Source organism: Atractosteus spatula, chromosome 25 (genome assembly GCF_055471065.1).
Source record: "Atractosteus spatula isolate fAtrSpa1 chromosome 25, fAtrSpa1.hap1, whole genome shotgun sequence".
Taxonomy (NCBI): Eukaryota; Metazoa; Chordata; class Actinopteri; order Semionotiformes; family Lepisosteidae; genus Atractosteus; species Atractosteus spatula.
Genome location: NC_142730.1, coordinates 9,543,250 through 9,563,981, shown reverse-complemented (window position 1 = coordinate 9,563,981; position 20,732 = coordinate 9,543,250). Strand labels below are relative to the sequence as shown.

The following is a 20,732-nucleotide window of genomic DNA, read 5'->3' as shown; positions in this document are numbered from 1 at the left end:
CCGTGAAGGGTGGGGGGTGGAGGCCAGGCTGCCTCTACCTGTTCTACCTGCTTCCCGGACACGCCCACCGTCAGCTGTGAGCGCAGCCGTCAGGTCCTTGTGCAAACACAGCACTGACTCCTGCGCGGCTGTGGTGATCTCGGCCACCTGGACTTGCTCAGGCAGGGTACTGCATTCCGGACTCGGATCTCTCCCAGAGGGGAAAGGGAGAGCAGCAGAACGGCGTCGGGGGAGGTGCTGGAGGACGGTACCTTTTCCACCTTTTCTCCCTGACCCATTCGGCAGCGACGCTCACGGGCCCGACGAGACAGCCTGGCGGAAAACGGCAGCAGGTGAGCCGCCAGCATGGGGACAGACGAAGACTATAACTTTGTGTTTAAAGGTAAGTCTCTTGCTCTTGACAAACAGCCGCCTGTGTAAGGTGTTTGGGGCTGCAGAGGGGGGGCTGTATCGCTATGGGGGCCCTACGGGCCTGGGGGGGGGGCAGAAGCCAGCCCGCTTCAGGCCTGTGGTAGTTCTCTGGTGAGCCATCGGACAAGGTAGGAAGCAATGCATGTGTATCAGGCTCGAATGCAAACAGCAGCTCCCTGCGCTTCTAGTCCATTACACATTCCTTGAGCGATCTGTCTCAGATACAGATCGTGCCTGCGCCTGCTGGTTCTGCATTTATCTGGTGCTGGGGCCAGTTGTCTCCTTTTGCACGGGGCGGGCAGCGTGAGTCACTCAGCTGCACGTAATGGTGCGACAATGCACAAGGCAGATGCGCTGTCCATATACATAGCGTCCGTAGTGGTGGAGGCTGCATGTGGAAAGGCGAACATTTTCCCAGTGTTGGTCTGGGCGGTGACTGACTGCATTTTCCACTCCCTCCCCCGAAATCGACCTGCTGCCATGTCAGCCCGGCCAGGGATGTTTGCAGAGCCGATGAGTCAACTTTTTGTTTTTCTGCTGTAGCAACGCACGGTCTTGCAGAAGGATTGGCGCGGGTATGTCTAGGAGTTGCAAACGGACAGAGTCACGAGCCGCAGGGACTCAGAAAGCAGGGGAAAAGCTCGAGCTCCCTTTGATCTGACACGCACACTCTCCGTTTGTTGGCCACGAAGAGCGTGTGGCCTAGATCGAGCTGCATCTTGTTCACTTGAACCAATCACATCTCGATCCAAACTACTGTTAGGGCTCCTGAGTCTTATTCAATGTAGCATGTGCCCCTGCTGTACGGTTCAGACTAGAGGTGTCACCATGGTGTCCTGGCCAAATTTCCCCCTGGCCTTTACCAGTCATGATCCCCATCTCTGAACTGGCTTCATCACTCTGCTCTCCTCCCCTCCTCCCCACTGAGTGAGCGGACTGGCGCATCATCCAGGTGGGGCTGCACACTGGTGGTGGTGGAGGGGATCCCCATTACCTGTACAGCGCTTTGAGTGGAGTGTCCAGAAAAGCGCTATATAAGTGTATATTATTTATCAGGAAAGATGTGGGTCAGACTCCTTGTTGGCCTTGTCATGCAAAGTCTGATCTAGGTCACCATGTGTACGAGGTTGTTAGGTCATGGCTGTAGAGGTATTGTGAGGAGAAGAAACAAGTGTGATATATTTGCTATGTGTGAGGGCTTTAAAACACAGTCGAATGTGGAGAGAGAAAGGCTGTTACTAGTGGTAACAATCAACCAGTTTATCTCACAATGAAATATGGTCACTTTGTCAATAACATACAATGATACTGTGCAGCAGTGGAGCTAAAATCCACATGGACCATGCAGGGTCCCGTAGATCAATATGTAAAGTATCTTTTTTTTTAACTGGTTTTAAAATGGATCTTTTTTTGCTGTACAGCGAAGTGCATCCTGTGTTGTGCATCTCAGAGCATTCCAAATACCATTAGGATAAAAAAAAACAGTTTTTTTAATTTGCCTTCATACTAGTATATGACTGAAGACTTTGAAACAGATTAGAAACTGCAGGAAAGTTTACAGCGTGAAGTCTCGTGATATTATTGTCACCAAATCCTTGCTGTGCTGAGGGAGAGTGGAAGTCTCTGGAGCTCTCCTGTTCGTAATTCACCTAATACAGTGCATCACTCTGCCCAGTAGCTGACAAATCTGAGCCCAGCCCTGCATATTAAAGTTAGTGGGCAGCATTGCTGCTTCACAGCTCTGGGGCCCTGGGTGCATTTCCTGGGATGCTGTCTGTACGGAGTTTGCATGTTGTCCCCGCGTTCGCATGGGATTTCTCCGGGTGCTCCCGTTTCCAGTAAGGAAATTAGTTTTTTATACCAAGAGCTGTGGGTGTCTGGATCAAGCCTCCCAGCCAGGGCCTGAAGTCCGTACTCTTGACTCCTTGAAGAAGCAGCTAAATGAAATTTTAATATTGTTTGTCTGCTAAACCGCCAGTTGAAAGACTTTTGGGGCATGGGGGACGATATTCCTCGTTCTGGAATGAGGGTGGAAGGCCGCCATTGCTCAGACAGCTTTCTGAAACACACGGACAGGGCTACAGCTGGCCTCGTGTTTCTGTGCGTTTCATCCCTCCTCACAATGTTCTTTCCCGGCTGTCTGAGCTTTTCACTCACTTTTTCTAAAGTTTGTTTCGATCCCACAGAGCCATCAGTGCCTGTGCGTACTTCATTGTGATCACTGCAAATACGACGGTGAGAATGGTTATAATTGAGAGCAGGTCATTTGGTTCATTTAGCTCATTTATTTTTTCAATGGCCAATTGACCTGAGGATCCCACCCAGCCATTTCTGAAGGAAGCCAGGGTATCAGTCTCTACGAAACAACTGGGCAGTGAGTTCCACACCCCCACCGAGCTTTGTGTAGAGAAGTGCCGCCTGTTCTCAGTGATAAATGTGCTTCCACTTCATTTCCGCTGGGTAGAATAAACAAAATAATACAGAAATACAGGAAAGGTAAATAACATGACCCTAATCTCAAACAAAAGACTACATGTGATATGATTTCACGCAGTGATTTAAGGAGAATATTTTCATAAGGGTTCCACCAGGTATTCGGATAGATGGGGACTGCCTCTTAGTCTGGAGCTTTTCCACTCTAAAAGTCCAAAAGTGTTTCATTCGTGAATCCATTGAGAGGCAGCTGGAAGATCCTGGTGGTTCCATTTATCCATATTTTAGTAGCGGCCATTTGTCAAACTCAGACACTTCCATAACGTCACCTAAAAAAGCTAATACTGGGCTCATGTTTAAGACCTTGTTCTAATACGTTGCTTAAGATATTTCTAGCTACCATTTCCTTTAATTGAAACAGGTGACGGTCACAGAGCCCTCTTTGCTGAGCTTTGATTTCCTGGAGTTTAGATTCAGTTCCTCCTGTGCGTCCAGCCCTTGTTCATGAAAGCAAGCCATTGTTCTGTAGCAGCCCTTACCCCTCAGAGCCTAGTCTACTTCTCTTCTCCTCTGTGACATCACTTCCTCTTCTGCACGCTGGGGTCATAGCCTCTACCACTGGGCTCTACCTGTGTAAGTTTGACGCCTGGTTCAGGAGATGCCACATTGGGGCCAGATATTCTCAGTGGTCTGTTTTTTTCCCCTCCGCTCTGTTTTTAATTGTTAAAGGGACAAGATCCATATCTCTTCCTCTTGTATGTGAAACAAAAATTTAGAATCTGAAAAGACCAGAGACTGCCAAGTGTGAGAAACCTGAACCAAACTCAGGGATCTCTGTCAGATTCACAAAGAGAAACCTGTCACATACCCAAGGGAATCTATCACTTCAGGTCACCTTATAAAACCGTAGCAAGCTCACAATCGCATTTGGTGGACCATTACCTGAAGCATAACACATCCAGGCAGGTCATAAAAATTCCTACAGCCTGTTTTTTCACTCTGGGTTAAAAATAAACCTGTCTGGGAGCTCTGGAAACTGGGAGCTTTCATCTAGGCCTAAAGTAAGCTGCAATCTGAATTCCATTGTACAATTCCCGTTAGGGGTCAGTGAGTACTGTGCTTCTCACCCCTGCGGTACAAACTGGTTGTATTCGCGCCCTGTAGGCACGGTGCAAACTACAATTTGTTGTGCAGATCTGCCTCTTCGTAAGTCCACTTGACTTTTAACCCCCCCCCCCGAAGTTAAAATAGTTAAAATAAAAAAAAGTTAAAATAAATGAGCAGCAGAGCAGATTTCGAGAGGACCTTAACTGAACATAGTGTACTGTACTGACAAAATCAACCCAGAGCACCAATTCATCACAAACCAGCCTAGAAAAGCCGTAATTAAAGGCCTCATGAGCTCCTAAGAATAATATTTCTTCCGTTTTCTTACTGATGAGAATTGAAATTGATTCGATTATTTTCCAGAACTCTGGACTTGGGACTACAATTTAAAATAATGTACTGTAAATGAAAACGCAAGTCTGTCAATTTGGAGGCTACTGTATATTCACTGAATGGACTAAGTCCCATCGTAGAATGTAACTTTGTGATCTCTAGCATGGATGCAGCAGATCCATTTGCACTGCCATTTGGACAAATCTACGCTCTTGGTCATGAAAATATGTGATAGTAGCAGTCTGTACACAGGGCTTGTGCAGCAGCTCCAGATACTGGATCTTTTAATAACCACTGTACCCAGTCCCTGGTGCTCAGGGCTTGCTCTGCTATGCAATGGGCGTCTCACAGCCACACCTTGCTACCGTGCTGTGCTTGATCTGTTCAACAGGCACGGCCGATCAGACGTGAGACTGCTAGTGTGGGCCTGCCTGTTATTGGGAAAGGTCTGCGGATTAGAAAAAGCAGATAAGCAGGGTGAGGTGTCTTTCTATTGACCAACAGCAGCCCAGCCCAAAACTGCAGGATGTCACATTACAAATACATAATAGTCCACCGCCTGCAATGTATTATTCTACACAAAACAAGTAGCCAAGGAGCCAAACTACAAACTACTACAATGGAAAACACTGAGCTTGAAGAAGCTGCTTATGAATGAGGTTATGTTGACACGTGTTATAAAATGACATTTTATAGGCAATGTGAGGAAGCAATAAAAAAGGAAAAAGAGCATTAAGTTTTAAATGTAAAAAGCAAAAAATCAAGGAATACTGTTTTAAAATTGTACAATGATGTGAGAAGCTCACACTTGAACCCTGAAGTCCACATAGCAGGAAACAGAACTTAGAGGGAGTCACTCCCCCCACCCAGGAGGGGCTGGGAAAGAGATCTCTGGCCCCCAGGAGGTATTATTCAGACTCTTTAGGGGTACTTAACAAGGGTACTCCATACAGTGCATCACACAGGGAGGTGTGCAAGTATTAAGGTCAACAAAAAGGCAAAATGCTCAAATTTGAATGGAATCATCATTTCATACTTAATTCCATTTTGTAATGGCCTGCTCGCTGGGGTGTCTAAATCCACATTGAACAAACACCAGTATGTCCAGAATTCGGCAGCCAGAATCCTGACCAGGTCGTGTTCAAGTGATCGCATTACTCCTGTCCTGGAGTCCTTGCACTGGCTTCCTGTCAGGTTTCGTGTCAACTTCAAAATTCTCACCTACAAGGCTCTGCATGGCTTGGCACCTCAGTACCTGTCTGAGTCACTATCACCCTACTCCCCACCTCGCAACCTTCTCTCTTCTATCTCTGGTCTCCTATCTGTCCCCCAAGCCCGTCTACACTCTGTGACAGGGCCTTCTCCTGTTCTCCTGCTCCAAAGCTCTGGAACTCTCTCCCCAAGGATATCAGAGTCACCTTCCCTGAGCTCCTTCAAATCAAGACTCAAAACCTTCTTCTCCAGAAGGGCTTTTATTTAACTGGCTGTGTGTCTGCCGCCCCTTTGCTTTCTTACTGTATTCCAAATCCTCACTGTAACTGTGCAATTCTGCTCCTCCTCTCATTGTGTGCTTGTTTTTTCTTACTGTAAACTGCTTTAAGAAGCCATTTTAAAGGCAATATATATAATTGATTGTTATCAACATATTATTATGATTATTTACATGTGGTGATACTGAATGACTGACAATTACACATGCTGCTAGACTAACATGCTACCCCCCCGACAGACAGACTCTTTATTTCTGTTCGAATACCTGCTCCCAGAACTGGCACGGAGAATGGGTACAAACGTGTTTTTTTAATAGGCATCTGTGTGGAAAGATGGGTATTATTTTTCCTTAATGTAGGAGAACTGCATCCACATACCAGCTGAGTGCTCTTGCTGTTTAGATAAGATGCGATTTCAATATACTTTGCATAGCCCAGCAAGCGTGCTCAAAGGTCTCCTTCCGTCCTCAGATACGGTGTTGAATTACCGGGATTTGTCCTCAGGGAAGCGTTGGTCAGGAACACTAAAATCACATTTCTATACGACAGGGCTGTCTGTATCCACCAGCCCCACAGTCCAAGGAAAAGTCCTACAATTCCTGTTTCCAAACATGCCCTAAAGTTGGAAATTTGGTTGCGGTGTGGGAACGACAAGACCAGATTTTGTGTTTTGGAAGTGATGCTGATTTGTGTGTAGCTGCATGTAAATTATTTAAGAACGTTGGGTAAAAAAATCTCTTTATCTTTTACTCATTCAGCATCTCGTTTGACAACCTGTTAATTAATTGAGATGCAGTCATCCAGCATTACCTGAGCCTGCTGGGTATCCAGAAGGTTGCAAGTGAGGGGCTATTCAGCTGAAGTCATCTCACTTTCCTGCCAGTAGCTGTTTGATTCGGGAAAAATCAGCTTCAACAACATAAACTGGTCGGCTTTTTTAAGACACCCACCACTGTTTGGATAAAGAGGCACCTCCGTTTTTCACTCCAAAATGCCACCTGCTTGAGTTCAAACCAGTCTGGTAACTCGTTGGATCCAATCTGCTCGTTGTGACTTCGGTTAAGGCGGATATTTGGGATTGTTCTTACGAAATTGGCCAGGTTTTCGAAAGCAGTTGCTGCAATAAGTTTCATTCTGTTCACACCTCTGCTGATTAGCTCGCCCACAGTGGGAGTTGGAGACAGTAGGAAATTCTGTGCTGGGAGTGTCTTGGAATGTTGCAACTTTGTCAAGACTGTGTGGAGGCTCTGAGAACTGGGTGGATCTGGGGTGCAACTGAAAACGAAGCAGACACTCCTGCAGTGATAGTCTCCAGAACATTCACAGCTCAAACTATACTATTTTTCACTTCCTACCTGAAAAACCTAACAGCCAAATCTGTAACCAGGGCAGCAAAGAATGATGGAATGTGTAGTTAAAGTTCAGTCAAGAATTTAAATGAAGTGTTGTATGTTAAAAGTGTTATACATTGAGGGGCAATGGTGCAGCGGTCAGCATTGCAGCCTCACAAACCTGTCGCCCCGGGTTCAATTCCAGACCTGGGTTGCTGTCTGTGTGGAGTTTGCATGTTCTCTCTGCATTCGTGTGGGTTTCCTGTGGGGGCTCCAGTTTTCTCCCACAGCCCAAAAACGTACTGGTAGATTAATTGGCGTCTGGGAAAATTGGTCCTGGTGTGAGTGTGTGTGTTTGTATCACTGTGTCTCTGGGCTGAACTAGAGTTCTGTCCTCCCCACCTTGAGCCTGTAGCTTGCTGGGATAGGCTCCGGCTCCCCCACGATCCTGTAAAGGGATAAAGGGGCTAGAAATTGGATTGATGGTATATGTTGATTATAATTTTGGTCATGTTAAAAAACCGTTTACAGAAATGATCTGGAAGAGTGACGCGGTACATTCCCGGGCTCAACAAAAGTTTCTTCCCTCCCAGATTCCAGGAATTTCATCTTCTTTGCCCTGATGTAGAGAAGACTGAGAGGAAGCCAGATTCAAGAATACTAAATCCTCAAAGGCAGTGACAAACTCAACCCTATGTTCTTCTTCATTATCGTTATTGATAAAGCTCTTGCACAAATGGTGCTTTAGAGTTTCTGTTTTCAGTTTTCTGATGTGGAGGTCTGATCGATGTGATGTCCTTATCAATCTGATATTCTCTGTCATTGAGCAATCTTTTTAAGACCGGTCTCTTGTTGATTTCTGCCTGTATTTCTAGAGTGTGAAACGCAGGTGCAGAGCTGTGGGTGTGGGATTCTGTCCGATGGCCTCGTGCAGCTGTGGACAGCTGTGGCTCTGCCAGGATATGATCACTACGTCCCAGGAGCTTCCCAGCTCTGAGCTGCGTGGTCTGGGAATTTCATGAGGGTTGAGCCTCTCTGTGGGAAACTTCCACACACCGTCCCGTTTCCCTAGGGAATTATGTTAACATGGAGCATGGCCTTGTTGCATAACGATTTTGAAAGAGCAGCTAATTAGGCAGCAATTAAACAATTAACTTTTATAGTTGAGTTGTTAAGTGCACTGAAAAGCACTAGGAGGGCAGTTCACAAGCCTAAGCAGAAGAGGATCTTCCAGTCTTTCTCTGGGTTGCAGGTTACTGTGTTGACTTTGTTGATTTTGGGCACTGGATATTAAAATGCCCACAGCGGCTGAGGGAGGGAAGAGCCATGAGTATGGATAACAGGCTGTCCTAGTTCTGAAAATAAAAGCTGCTGGTCCAGAATTACTGGGCCATCACACTATCATCCTGGTGTAATTCAAATAAAAATAACCGTTCGGTTATTATGGTGATGATGATTCTCCGAGTATAAAACAAAGTTGACGAGTGACCCCAGCACTCATATTATTATTATTATTATTATTATAACTACTTACAAATTATATACACACCACTCAAAGCGCTTTACAGGTAATGGGGATCCCCTCCACCACCACCAGTGTGCAGCCCCACCAGTACTCTCCCCACACACCAGCTCTCAGTGGGGAAGAGAGCAGAGTGATGAAGCCAGTTCAGAGATGGGGATTATTAGGAGGCCATGATGGGGGGAATTTGGCCAGGACACTGGGGTAACACCCCTACCTTTTTCGAGAAACACCCTGGGATTTTAATGATCACAGAGAGTCAGGACCCCGGTTTTATGTCTCATCTGAAGGACAGCGCCTACAGTATAAGGTCCCCGTCACTATAGTGGGGCATTAGGACCCAGACAGACCTCGGGGTGGGGCTACCAGCTGGGAGCTGCAGGGTGATACATCTGCTGGATGTGTGACCAATAACGACCAGTCGTGAATGTCGGTCGTCTCTCTCTCTCTCTCCCTCTCCTGTGCGCAGTGGTGCTGATCGGAGAGTCGGGGGTGGGCAAGAGCAACCTGCTGTCGCGCTTCACCAAGAACGAGTTCAACCACGACAGCCGCACCACCATCGGCGTGGAGTTCAGCACCCGCACCGTGCAGATCAACAAGCTCACCATCAAGGCGCAGATCTGGGACACCGCGGGCCTGGAGAGATACCGCGCCATCACCTCCGCGTGAGTGCAGAGGGCCACCCACAAAATACACAGCGTCGGGGCTCCCATACAAAGACAAAGCATAAACAAGGAGCAAAACAACAAACTGTGACGATCAGGCTGAGACTGGACAATATAGTCTAGTCTGTTTGTTATATTGAGTTGAAACAGCAGTGGTCCTGATGTTTCTTTCAATACAGGAATCAGATCTTTCAGGCTAAAGGCGGTGCGGTGGCTCTGTGGCTCAGGATCTGCGCCTGTGGCTGGAAGGTTGCCGGTTCAAATCCTGCAGCCAGCAGAGGAATCCTACTTCACTGGGCCCCTGAGCAAGGCCCTTAACCCCAACTACTCCAGGGGTGCTGTACAATGGCTGACCCTGTGCTCTGACCCCAAGCTTCTCTCCCTGTCTGTGTGTCTCATGGAGAGCAAGCTGGGGTATGTGAAAAGATGAATTCCTAATGCAAGAAATTGTATAGGGCCAATAAAGTGATGTTATGTTATGTAACTCCTTGTGTATAGCCAACAAAAAACAGTATTTAGTAAATACCAGACAGCCTATGAGGCCTGAAGGACATTAAGCTTTTGATTTTCTACATTTCTGCTGGGGATCTCAGCAGAGATCTCTTCTTTGCCTGCTCTCCGAGGCCCTGTGGAATCAAAGGACTAGTTTATACGACCCCTGTTGTCCCGTGCTCTAATTGTCTTTGCCTGCGGTCCGGCCAGTCGAGCCAGTTCTCTGGAATTCTCAGCGCTTCCTTGTGCGTCGAGTGAAATCCGAGCCGCGCACTACCGTGACAAAAAACGTTACTTCTAGAAAAAAGGAAACAAAGAGTCTGCCATTGTGCAAGAGACAAAGATAACAAGGCAGTGGGTCTTTGAGCGTGGTGCATGGAGAAGAGGATACTTCCGAGTGCTGCGCAGCCTTTAAATGATTCCCTCCTAGTGCACTACCCCAAAATTGGCTTTTATACATGTTTTCTTAATCCTCAATGAATCTGGAGCAGTTGGGGTGAAGGGCCTTGCTCAGGGGCCCAACAGTAGGATTCCTCTGCTGGTCGCGGGATACGAACCGGCAACCTTCCAGCCACAGATCCTTAGCACAGAGCCACCGCAAAGTTGTTTCTTGATCGTTGCCAGGGAACCTGCTTCTCCATTGTAGCTGTGCTGCTTGATCCAGATGCCTGCTGCCCATTAACGGCAGGTTCTTCCACGAATTCATTACTCCATCCCTGTCCCCCCCCCTGCAGGTATTACCGGGGGGCTGTGGGCGCCCTGCTGGTGTACGACATCTCCAAACACCTCACTTATGAGTCTGTGGAGCGCTGGCTGAAGGAGCTATATGACCATGCCGACCCCCACATCGTGGTCATGCTGGTGGGCAACAAGACCGACCTGTCGTCCCTGCGGGCAGTGCCAACTGAGGAGGCCAAGGACTTTGCAGGTACCAACAGCCCAAGGACGGGAATTGTGTTTCCAACCTGTCCTGCTTGCACCCAACACTTCTCCATCCCACCCAGCACAAGTCTTCTGTTTTATTTTTAATTGCTGCCCAGTTTGGGGAACAGCCGTTTGTGTGATTTTCACATTGCAGCTCAGAGATACGAAGCCTGTGAGCGCACACGGGAGAGAAAGAGCAAGTGCCAACTCCTGCCCTGCCCACCTTCGAGCACCTCGTCTCTTAACACAGCTACCAGAGACTAGCAGAGACTCAGAGCCCCCCTCTCTCACAGCACTGCAAGGTCTGCAGGGGCTCAGGAGGCCAGAGGGGGGTCACTGTGTTTGCCCAGGGCTGAGAACCCTCCGGCTGAATAATCCCACTTTGCCCTGTGCGCTGTCCAGTCGCAGTCAGCTAGTGACATGACCCAGGCTCACACCCATGCTAACAGATCTCAGTCTGCGCTTGAGCAGGTCACTCCACCTCTCCCAGTTCCTGACTGAGTGCTCCGATATTTACACAGCTGCAGAGAACGTGCTCAACCTGCACTCTAAAAGGACTGAGAACATGGTGAGGAATTCTGTGCACTCGTGATCACATGCCCTGCTGCATCACATCAAGAGTGCAAGGAAAATGGGAAAAGAGACCTTGGAATGACTTTGGACCCTCAGTGGAATCTGACTTCCATAACTCCATGCTGTTGAATCCCAGTGTGGTGTCTTCTGTCTTCCTTTCCCATTGATCTTAGAAACACCAGAACACTAATAAGCCATTTAGCCAAAACATAGACAGACAGACCAGGCGGTAAATTAGGAGAACAACATATAAAGCTTTGGAGTCATTTTAATAAAGTAAGTTGGGTCGATGTCTGTTTTGAAGGAAGAAGGAGAAGGAGATGCAGGAACTTGCTCACTGTTAGTCAGAGACAGAGCCAGGGAAGTCTGGGAAATTCCGGAGAGCCTGTGGTCAATTCCGTCAAATTAAAACTGAATTTCCTCTCTGAAGTCAGGGGTGTCCAGTCCTGGTGCTGGGTGGCCAGTGTGTCTGCAGATTTTCTCTGTGTCTTTACAGAGCTGGGTCTGAGCGCCTGCTTTGTCTTCTAGTTTTTCAACTGGGTCTTCAGTCACCCATGTTCACTGGTGCCCATAACTGATCTGCCTGCTGGTTCAGACCTTCAGATACCAGAACCCGCTGAACTGAGAGAGGTTGTTAAGTTGGTCTAGTTGAGTCAACAACTGAGCTGATGTAGGGGGGTGAAGGGTCGAGCTGGAATAAAAACCCAGAGACACACCAGAGACCTAGTTTTCAGTCTTCTTGAGTGCACAGGTCCTGCTCACACAGGCCAGCAGCACCATGCGTGCCAGGCGGTGTCGGGGTGCCTGGCTGGGTGTGTGTGGACGCACGCGCTCATGACAACCTGGTCTCTGCCTTCCCCTCCTCAGAAAAGCGGGGACTACTGTTCATGGAGACCTCGGCCCTGGAGTCCACCAACGTTGAGACGGCCTTCAACAACGTGCTGGCAGGTAATAATAATTGCTTACACTTACATAGTGCTTTTCTGGACACTCCACTCAAAGCACTTTACAGGTAATGGGGATCCCCTCCACCACCACCAGTGTGCAGCCCCACCTGGATGATGCGACGGCAACCATAGTGCTCCAGAACGCTCCCCACACACCAGCTCTCAGTGGGGAGGAGAGCAGAGTGATGAAGCCAATTCATAGATGGGGGATTATTAGGAGGCCATGATTGGTCAGGGCCAATGGGAAATTTGGCCAGGACACCAGGGTTACACCCCTACTCTTTTCCAGAAACGCCCTGGGATTTTTAATGACCACAGAGAGTCAAGACCTCTGTTTTACGTCTCATCCAAAGGACAGCGCCTGTTTTACAGTATAGGGTCCCCGTCACTATACTGGGGCATTAGGACCCACACAGACCGCAGGGTGAGCACCCCCTGCTGGCCCCACTAACACCTCTTCCAGCAGCAACCTTAGTTTTTCCCAGGAGTCTCCCATCCAGGTACTGACCAGGCTCACTCCTGCTGAGCTCCAGTGGGTTGTCAGTTGTGAGTTGCAGGGTGATGTGGCTGCTTCAATGGTAGTCATTGATCACAGAGGGATCACCTCTCCAAAGCCGACCCCGGGTCCTAATTAACAGACATGACATCCAAACAAATCCCAACCACCCAGGCCTCCTCTCTGTTACTTCTGTCTTTGGCACTAGCTAAGGGAAGAATAAAAACAATCTATCGATTGTGGAATGGCTTTCTCTGATGGGGGACCATTTTAAATTGGAAAAACTTGGACAAAAGGAAATTTGTCCTTATTATTTCATCTGGAATCCCCTTTTTCAATTATTTCAACCTTGGAGGCATAGAAGCTGTGAGACAATCCATATTATGTCAGAAGTTTATGTTCTTTTATAAGTTATCGATGATCATTTAACTACCTGTGAAGAGGGACAGGGGTGGGGAGGGCAAGAAAGGTTTATCTCTGGGTTCATTTGCGGCTGATTATTATAACTACTGTTATTTAAAAAAAATAAGAGAAATGAAGAACAAAAAATCCTAACAGACTGAGGAGAGGTACAGAAGCTTTATTTCTCCTTGGTGCTAATCAGCTTCAGTACCAAACTCATGATATGAAAGTTGAACATTTTCTTTCTGTGGTTTTGAGTCTTGTTGAGTTCAGTCATCAACAAAGTGTGTAATTATGGTTGATAATAAAAACAACAGTTTGTGTTAATAGTTTTCCAGTACGGTTAAGAGCCCTAATGATTCATTTGTTTTGCACATCTGAAGCTACTGTAGAAAGCGTCGCCTTAGGGCAGTTTGGCTGCAGGAATATTTTTGAGTTTGTTCTTTCCGACAGGCGCCCAGTCTCTTGTCTGTTATTTCTCTGGCTCTCTGGGCCCCGGGGTTCAAAGGTCGCGCTCGTGTCTGTGTTCTCCAGAGATCCACAGGAAGGTGGCGAGCAAAGAGGTGACCCGCGGCTCCATCAGCGCCGTGTCCCTGTCCAACCCCAACGCCGTGGGCGCAGAGAGGGAAGAGGGGAGCAAGACCTGCTGCAGGAACCTGTGAGGGATGGCGCTGGGGGCGGGGGGGAGGGGTTAGCACGCGACACCCTGCCCCGTCACCGTGCCGCCCTGGCCAGTCAGGGGACAGAATATCCCGAAGCGGCTCCGAGATGAAACTAACGAGCCCGATGAGTCCAGGCATCTGTTTTTGACAACGGGGAAAGAGCCACTGCGCGTCCCGGTGACAGAGGACTGCTGACCTAAGGGTGTCATCAAGCTCCTTCCTGGAGCGATGTCAATAGCAGGTGATTTCAGCTGCTCTTCTGTCTTACTCTGTCGTTTCTTTCGTATTTTACTCCTACGCACGAGGCAGTCCTCTTCTAGACTTCTCTTTGTTTTGTCAAAGGGAAGATTGTCTTATCAAGGTCGTACAGTATGTCAGCAGCCGGTCCTTCCCAATGAGAGCAGTCAGCCAGTAGTTTGCTGGGATAGACTCCAGCTCCCCCCCAACACAGAAATGGATGAAGTGGTTAGTAGATGGATGGATGTCTGGCCTTTTAATGATTATTTTTCTCATCTTTTTAGAATTAAGTTTGTAAAATTACTCTGAGACCTCCGTGGTGCAGCATTGTTTGTTTAATCAAAAGGTCATAATCCCCCTTAGCTTAAGTGACACCGCGTCACTAGACTTGTAGTGCGTTTGCAGTGGATTTACAAAGTGCCGGAGACTAAAAAAAAAAGATTTAATCCACAGGTAGGCAATTTTGCTTCTGTACAGCAATTCAGTCAGTTTTATGTTTGCTTTTAAAATGACAGCTTCTGAGAACGTCCGCCGACTTTCTGTTGTGCAAACACTTAGTCAGAACACATCCTGGAATCGTAACTTATCATCGCACTGAAGCAGACTGTTAATGGTGAATCCAGGATGTCTGGATAATGACGAGATCTGGAGTTGGCTTGGAACGCTGATTGGAACACACAATGAGTAACCTGCTTAAATCTTTCCCTGTGCTGCTGGAGACTGGAGGTTCCCTCAAAGTCAAACACAGACTGTGGAGTAATGTGAGATTGCTGAGCCCGATCTGCTGAGATGCTTTTTACCAGATACCATGAACATGATGTGTCGTGTGTGGTGCAGTGGTTAGCATTGCTGCCTCGCCGCACTGGGGCCCTGGGTTCAATTCCTTGGGGTGCTGTCTGTGTGGAGTTTGCATGTTCTCCCCTTGTTCACATAGGATTCCTCAGGCTGCTCGGGTTTCCTCCCACAGTTCAAAGACATGTGGGTAGGTTAATTGGCTTCTAGAGCAAATTGGCCCTAATGTAAGTTTGGGCTCGTTTGAGTGTGTTTGGCCTGCGGTGGATTGGCGTCCCATCCAGGTTGTACCCTGCCTTGCACCCGTTGCTTTCTGGGATAGGCTCTGGCTCCCCTGTGAGCCTGTTCTGGGTAAAGCGATTCGGAAATAGGTGGAAGGATGATGTCTCACCTCATGCAGACTCCACACAGACAGGTATCTGGGTCCCTGGAGCTATGACGCAGCTGTGCTAAATGACGTGATACTGTGCTTCCCCACTCTGTTGGTGGAACTGGATTTGTTACCTCCAAGTGCCGGGCAGTCCGCCTCTTGACAGTTAATTTCTCAGGGGTAGGTGGCTGTGCTCGTGTGGACCACCGTCTGCATCACAGCTTCGACTTGCCAAGCACCAGATGCAAATTACAACCACAGCAGTCAGTGGCAGGCATTCACTCACTGGCACAGGAAGGGGTGAGTCAATTAGTGGTGCCATGTTAAAAAAACTTGCATTCCCCTCACTCTGCCCCCTGACTAATTTTGCTGCTTATTCAGCTCTTGGTTTGAACAAAAACAGAGATCTTGCACAGCAGCACGGCGAAGTGAGTCCTCACCATCTTTTGACTAAGAGGTTTTTTTCTCTTTTTTCAAGGTTTCAAGGTTTTTTTCAAGGGACAGGGTTTATAACGTGTAGCCGGTGGACAATCTAATATGCACCCTGGTCTAGGTCTTAGGTTCACTGTTAGTCTTGTTATGAGACATGTTGAAATATTTTGGCAATGCATAACACACAGTATGGTATATTGCTTACTTTACCCTGGAAACGTAACACAATGGACAAGCAGTGCACTTTTCCCACAAATCCATTAATTTTGCTGTTACCTGTTGCTGTCATTGCTGTTTTGACATTTTGCACTCACGATCTATCACAATTATTGAAAATATCCAGATTAATTTTATGTTTCCTCTTTGTCTTTCCTTATCACGGTTTAGATTTGTTGTTGTTGCTATAATAAGTCCCAGGATCCCAGGACAGTTATCAGAGGAGTGATGTTATTATTCTGGGATCTGAAACTTTGTGTCCGTCCCAGGCTCAGCTAAAGCAACATTGCAAGCCTGTTGTAATTGTGTTAAACAATCACCTGAAATAAAAAGAAATTCGACCTTGCTGTCTGTCTCTTTGCTTTTTTTCTCAAAATCGCTGCCCCCGAGTCCGCCACTGTCGTTTTGTTGTAACCTTTGACCTTCCACTAGAACAGGGTCATCATATAACCGAACAGCAGGGCGGCGCCAGAGAGCTCTTGCAGGGGGCTCTTTCAGGGGTGTCAGGGGCAGTGGAGTGGGGGAAAAGGTTGACAGTGGTCAGATTATGTTGGGGTCCATGTTGGGGACCCAGGTGGTCAGAGCTGAGGTGTGTCAAGGCAGGGCAGAGTCGACCGTGACCGTAAGACTTAACAATCATAATAATAATCTTTATTTTATATAGCGCCTTTAAAGGTGGCTTTGGACGCAAGACTTGTCTTGAACGAATGCATGGTAGGAGCTGGGGCGATGGGCTATTTGTGGGTTCATTTTCCATTATAGTCTAGAAGACATCATTTGGGGACCTTCTGGAAATGTGAGGTGGGAAATGTGGCACTAGACAACTGCTGGTGGCTGATCATATACTGAGTGCAGACTATGGCAGACAGTCAGTGCTGTCACGTCTGGCCCAAAGCCACACTTTGCTGTGTCTGGATTAGCTATGGGACCCCAACATTGCAAATGTATAAAAAAAATGCACACTCGGCCTAACGGATGTGCTCATCATCTCTGCGCAGAAAGAACATCTTGAGCAGGCTGCTTCGTGTATTCCAAAAGGCGTTGCAAATTATCAATCCTCCTCACTCTCCTGACAGCTGCTGTGAGCAAGGAAGGCAGCAGAAATCAGTCTCAAACTTTTTAAGCAAGCCAAGCATTGCCAACCACAGAGTGAGTCTAAAACATAGAGCAGCCTTTCCTTACCCTAGAGCACTGAGAGTAGATGGCAGTTTGAAGGGTGACCCCTGCTGGCCTGATAGGGTATAAAAAGTACATTATCTTTTTTTTTAAATAATTTTTTATTAAATGTATAAAGAATTTACAAATACAAATACAATCAGAGGATCAAATTAGGTACAAGAGAACAAACACAAACAGAAAAATAAACAGTTAACCTCCAGAGGTAATAAGTAAGTTATATGATTAAATTGTATTTTTTACATTTATCATATGTTTTCCGTGCTTTATTATTTCTCACATTTTTAATAGAATTTAAATAGTTTCAGCTCCACCTCAAAGGAACTAAAAAGGGGAGTATTATTAGACCATTTGGATTTATGGATGTGAAATTTACCAAGAATGATTAATAAATTGACTATAAATAAATGCTCTTTTTCCAAATTTTCTACTAAACAGTACAATAAAATGTCAAAATCCTTCAATCTAAAAAACACCTTTAATTGCCTGCAAACAAAACTCTGTAAATCCATCCAAAACAACTTCACAAACCTACACCTAACAAATAAATGCACCAAAGATTCCTTTTCAGCCCGACAAAAAACACACAGATCATCCTGCTCAGGCTTAAATTTAAAGAGTACTAATTTCACTGGATAAAACTTATGAATAATTTTAAACGATATCTCTTTAACTTTATTTGTAATACAAAATCTATCAGGAATTGTCCAAACTAACTTCCAGTTTATATTTTCAAACATTGCATTCCAAAAAGACAAACAAGAAGGGATAAGATGGGTAAAAAGTACATTATCATCAACAGGAAATTTCACGAGAATATGTTGTGAAAACGTCCTCTTAAATCTGTTACCCAAGTATAGGCCGCACACCATTAAGTCTTAAATGGGCACTGACTCAATTTTGCATGAAAATGTATTTTTTAACACAGTGTAGTTCTTGTGACACTCTAAATGTCAATACAAACAATTGTTGAAATTATTGGAATCTTTACAGCTATGGCAAAACCTACACACCTCTGGTATCAGTTTCACTAGGTCTCAATAACTCCCACAGTTATTTAGTCTTAAAGGGGAACTGAAATGCTATTTTATATTTCACAGTTAGAAAGAATCAGCACTGATAAGTGCATTGTAGACCACAATGAATGTAAAATGTACACAGTTACGTGTTAGACAGCCACCACAAAACAGACAAAATTTTCAGGTGTGTGCAGCACCATGTTCTGCGATTCAGAACGAGGCAACAGAACATCCGTTGACATGAAGCAGCCCTACGACATTGTAAACAAGCAGGCTTGTGAATACATCTCCTTTAAGGATCCATCTCATCCTAAGGATCTGCGCCTGTGGCTGGAAGGTTGCTGGTTCAAATCCCGCAGCCGGCAGAGGAATCCTACTCTGTTGGGCCCCTGAGCAAGGCCCTTAACCCCAACTGCTCCAAGGGTGCTGTATGACCCTGCACTCTGATCCCAAGCTTCTCTCCCTGTCTGTGTGTCTGCTGGGGTATGTGAAAAGACAAATTCCTAATACAAGAAATTGTATATGGGCAATCATAATCTTTAATCCAATAGAAATATTGCTCTTGGTTTGCCGACAAATACTCCTTACTTGTTCCCTCTGCATGCAGATCATGTTGGAACATATCTGTGGTGAAATGTCTTCTGCACAGCCTGTACTTATTTGCTTGTACATCACAGTACGTTAGTCATCACAGTGAATAGACAGCAGGAAGTACCACTTCATGTCACAATTCTCTCGCCCATTACGGAAGTTTTGCAACGTTCATGACTTTGCGCTTAATCTGAAATTGGCCATTTTTTTCGATGTCAATGGATTTATTTTGCTACCGAGATTTAATAACCAGTCTGAGAAACTGGGAGCACAGTTCCCCTTTAAAGGGACCCTGTGAGCACCACTCGTGGGTGCCTGGGCAAACCCCAGCATAATCAGCTGGCACGCTGCCCCCTAGACTACACTTCCTAAGGCAGTGCCCCAGTGTGGAGACAGCGAGCCCTGCTGCTGTCAGTGGTGGTGCTGGACCAGTAGGCAGCGCTCTTCCCTCTGGATCAGAACTTCCCAGCCGGTGACCCAGAGTTTCGACAGAGAACACGGTCCTTCGGGTGCTCACTGTCGATCCCAGAGCGCTGCTGAGGAGAACAGGGGTGATTACCTCACGGTGCTGTACGGATTGGTGGGTTTGCACAACCTGGCTCTCTATCGTTCCTCCTTAACTAAAATCGTTAGGCAGTTTCTTCCCCTCCACCTGCAATCAGATGAGTGCCGCACCTCAGTGATGAATACACTGTATGTCTTTTATTATTATTGATAGGAATGATCTTAGAAGTATTATTATTATAAAATTATATATTATGGAATTATCATGAGCAAATTGTATTATGAGAAGATCCACTCCTACAGTATGCCTTAGACTCAGGTCCCAACCTTGAAACTGCAGGCTGAGGAGCCAGGTACTGTAATCAGGTACAGTTGTGTCTTTGGTGTTAATTTGATTAGGAAACTTTGTGATCAATGCACACGTGTTAAAGATACCATATCCGATTATGGCACAAACAACAGCAGACATTCTGTAATACAGACACTGCTTTTATATGCTGCTTTTACAGATGTTATTAAAGCAGTGTCCCATGGGCCCTTTTGAGAAGCCCCTCTGAATGAATGGATCAGTATGCAGCTGGGAGGGTCTTTGTATTGTGGACAAGTGGAGGTCAAGCAAACGTCAGACTGATGCCCTCAGCGCTGAGGACGTCACAGCGAGAGAGGAAGGGGCACTCTACAGGCCCCGGGCCAGACTAGTCAGCACTTGAAGTGTCTGGCTGGAAGTAATAAATAGGACTTTAATTGTGTTTCTCATCAGTGGAAGTACCCACCGACAAAGGGCACACAGAAAATCATTCAATGATAATAAATATTGTCTGATATATTATTTCATTTGCACAAATATTCTTTACGCGCCTTTAAAAGCAATCATCTAAAAATGTTTGTCAGTTGAGTGTTCACTGTTGTGCTCTAAACTGAAGTCAGAAACATTACGATGTGAGACCCAGCCTTCAGGACACTCACTCTGGAGACAGCTCCAGCCTGTCACACTTCTGTCTGCCTCAGGAACAGAGATAACACAGCGGTCTGCTGCTCTGTACAGCGTCAGCCTGCATGACATGATGTGTCCGACTAGGGGTTACTGCTGTGCTCCAGAATGAACACAGCTGTAACATCTGTCTGCCCAGGGTCCACTGGAGAGTGCCCTTCTGGATGATGGGTGGAGGTCTGGCGAGAGCAGTACATTTTAAAACGTGACAATTGGGTGGGATTTGGGAAACAACAGTTTTTTAGATTGTTTTGAACACCGTTAAGGATTCTGGGGGCTCAGAAGACGACTCAATGGTGGCACACCGAAAGTCCCAGCACCATGGCAGGTCAGACAGAGACTGCCCGAGCTGAGCCCCGTCCTCTTGCATAAGGACTTCCCGTTCGTTGATTGACATCCAGCAGAGTGGAAACGAAGCGTCTAGATCAGTGTTTAAACTGACACGTGGCAAAATGGTGCAGCAAGTAAGGCAATTAGATAGGTGGTCCCAACAGAAACCTTGCCCAAGACAGCTGTGGGTCACCCTGTCGAAGTTACAGAACCCCCAAACTGAAATCTTCTTGTGGACTCTGCGACACCAGATGCCTGTCCGTGTGCACAAGTGTCGTATGAAGAG

General features: G+C 46.6%; 1 protein-coding gene across 1 annotated transcript; it reads left to right on the top strand.

Annotated features, from left to right (window-relative positions):
* Window positions 1–54: 54 nt before the first annotated feature.
* Window positions 55–16,178, top strand: rab25b (RAB25, member RAS oncogene family b). Its single transcript, XM_088905291.1, has 5 exons — window positions 55–382; window positions 9,097–9,292; window positions 10,519–10,712; window positions 12,149–12,229; window positions 13,661–16,178. Exons 1-5 carry the CDS (start codon window positions 346–348, stop codon window positions 13,786–13,788), a joined length of 636 nt encoding a protein of 211 aa, XP_088761417.1. The 5' UTR covers window positions 55–345; the 3' UTR covers window positions 13,789–16,178.
* Window positions 16,179–20,732: the final 4,554 nt, after the last annotated feature.

Excerpts from the sequence above, each read along its gene's own strand:
- rab25b (XM_088905291.1), top strand. The coding sequence starts at position 346 with ATGGGGACAGACGAAGACTATAACTTTGTGTTTAAAG. Across the intron at positions 9,293-10,518 it reads TACCGCGCCATCACCTCCGC|GTATTACCGGGGGGCTGTGG; the intron begins GTGAGTGCAGAG and ends CCCCCCCTGCAG. Across the intron at positions 12,230-13,660 it reads CTTCAACAACGTGCTGGCAG|AGATCCACAGGAAGGTGGCG; the intron begins GTAATAATAATT and ends TGTGTTCTCCAG.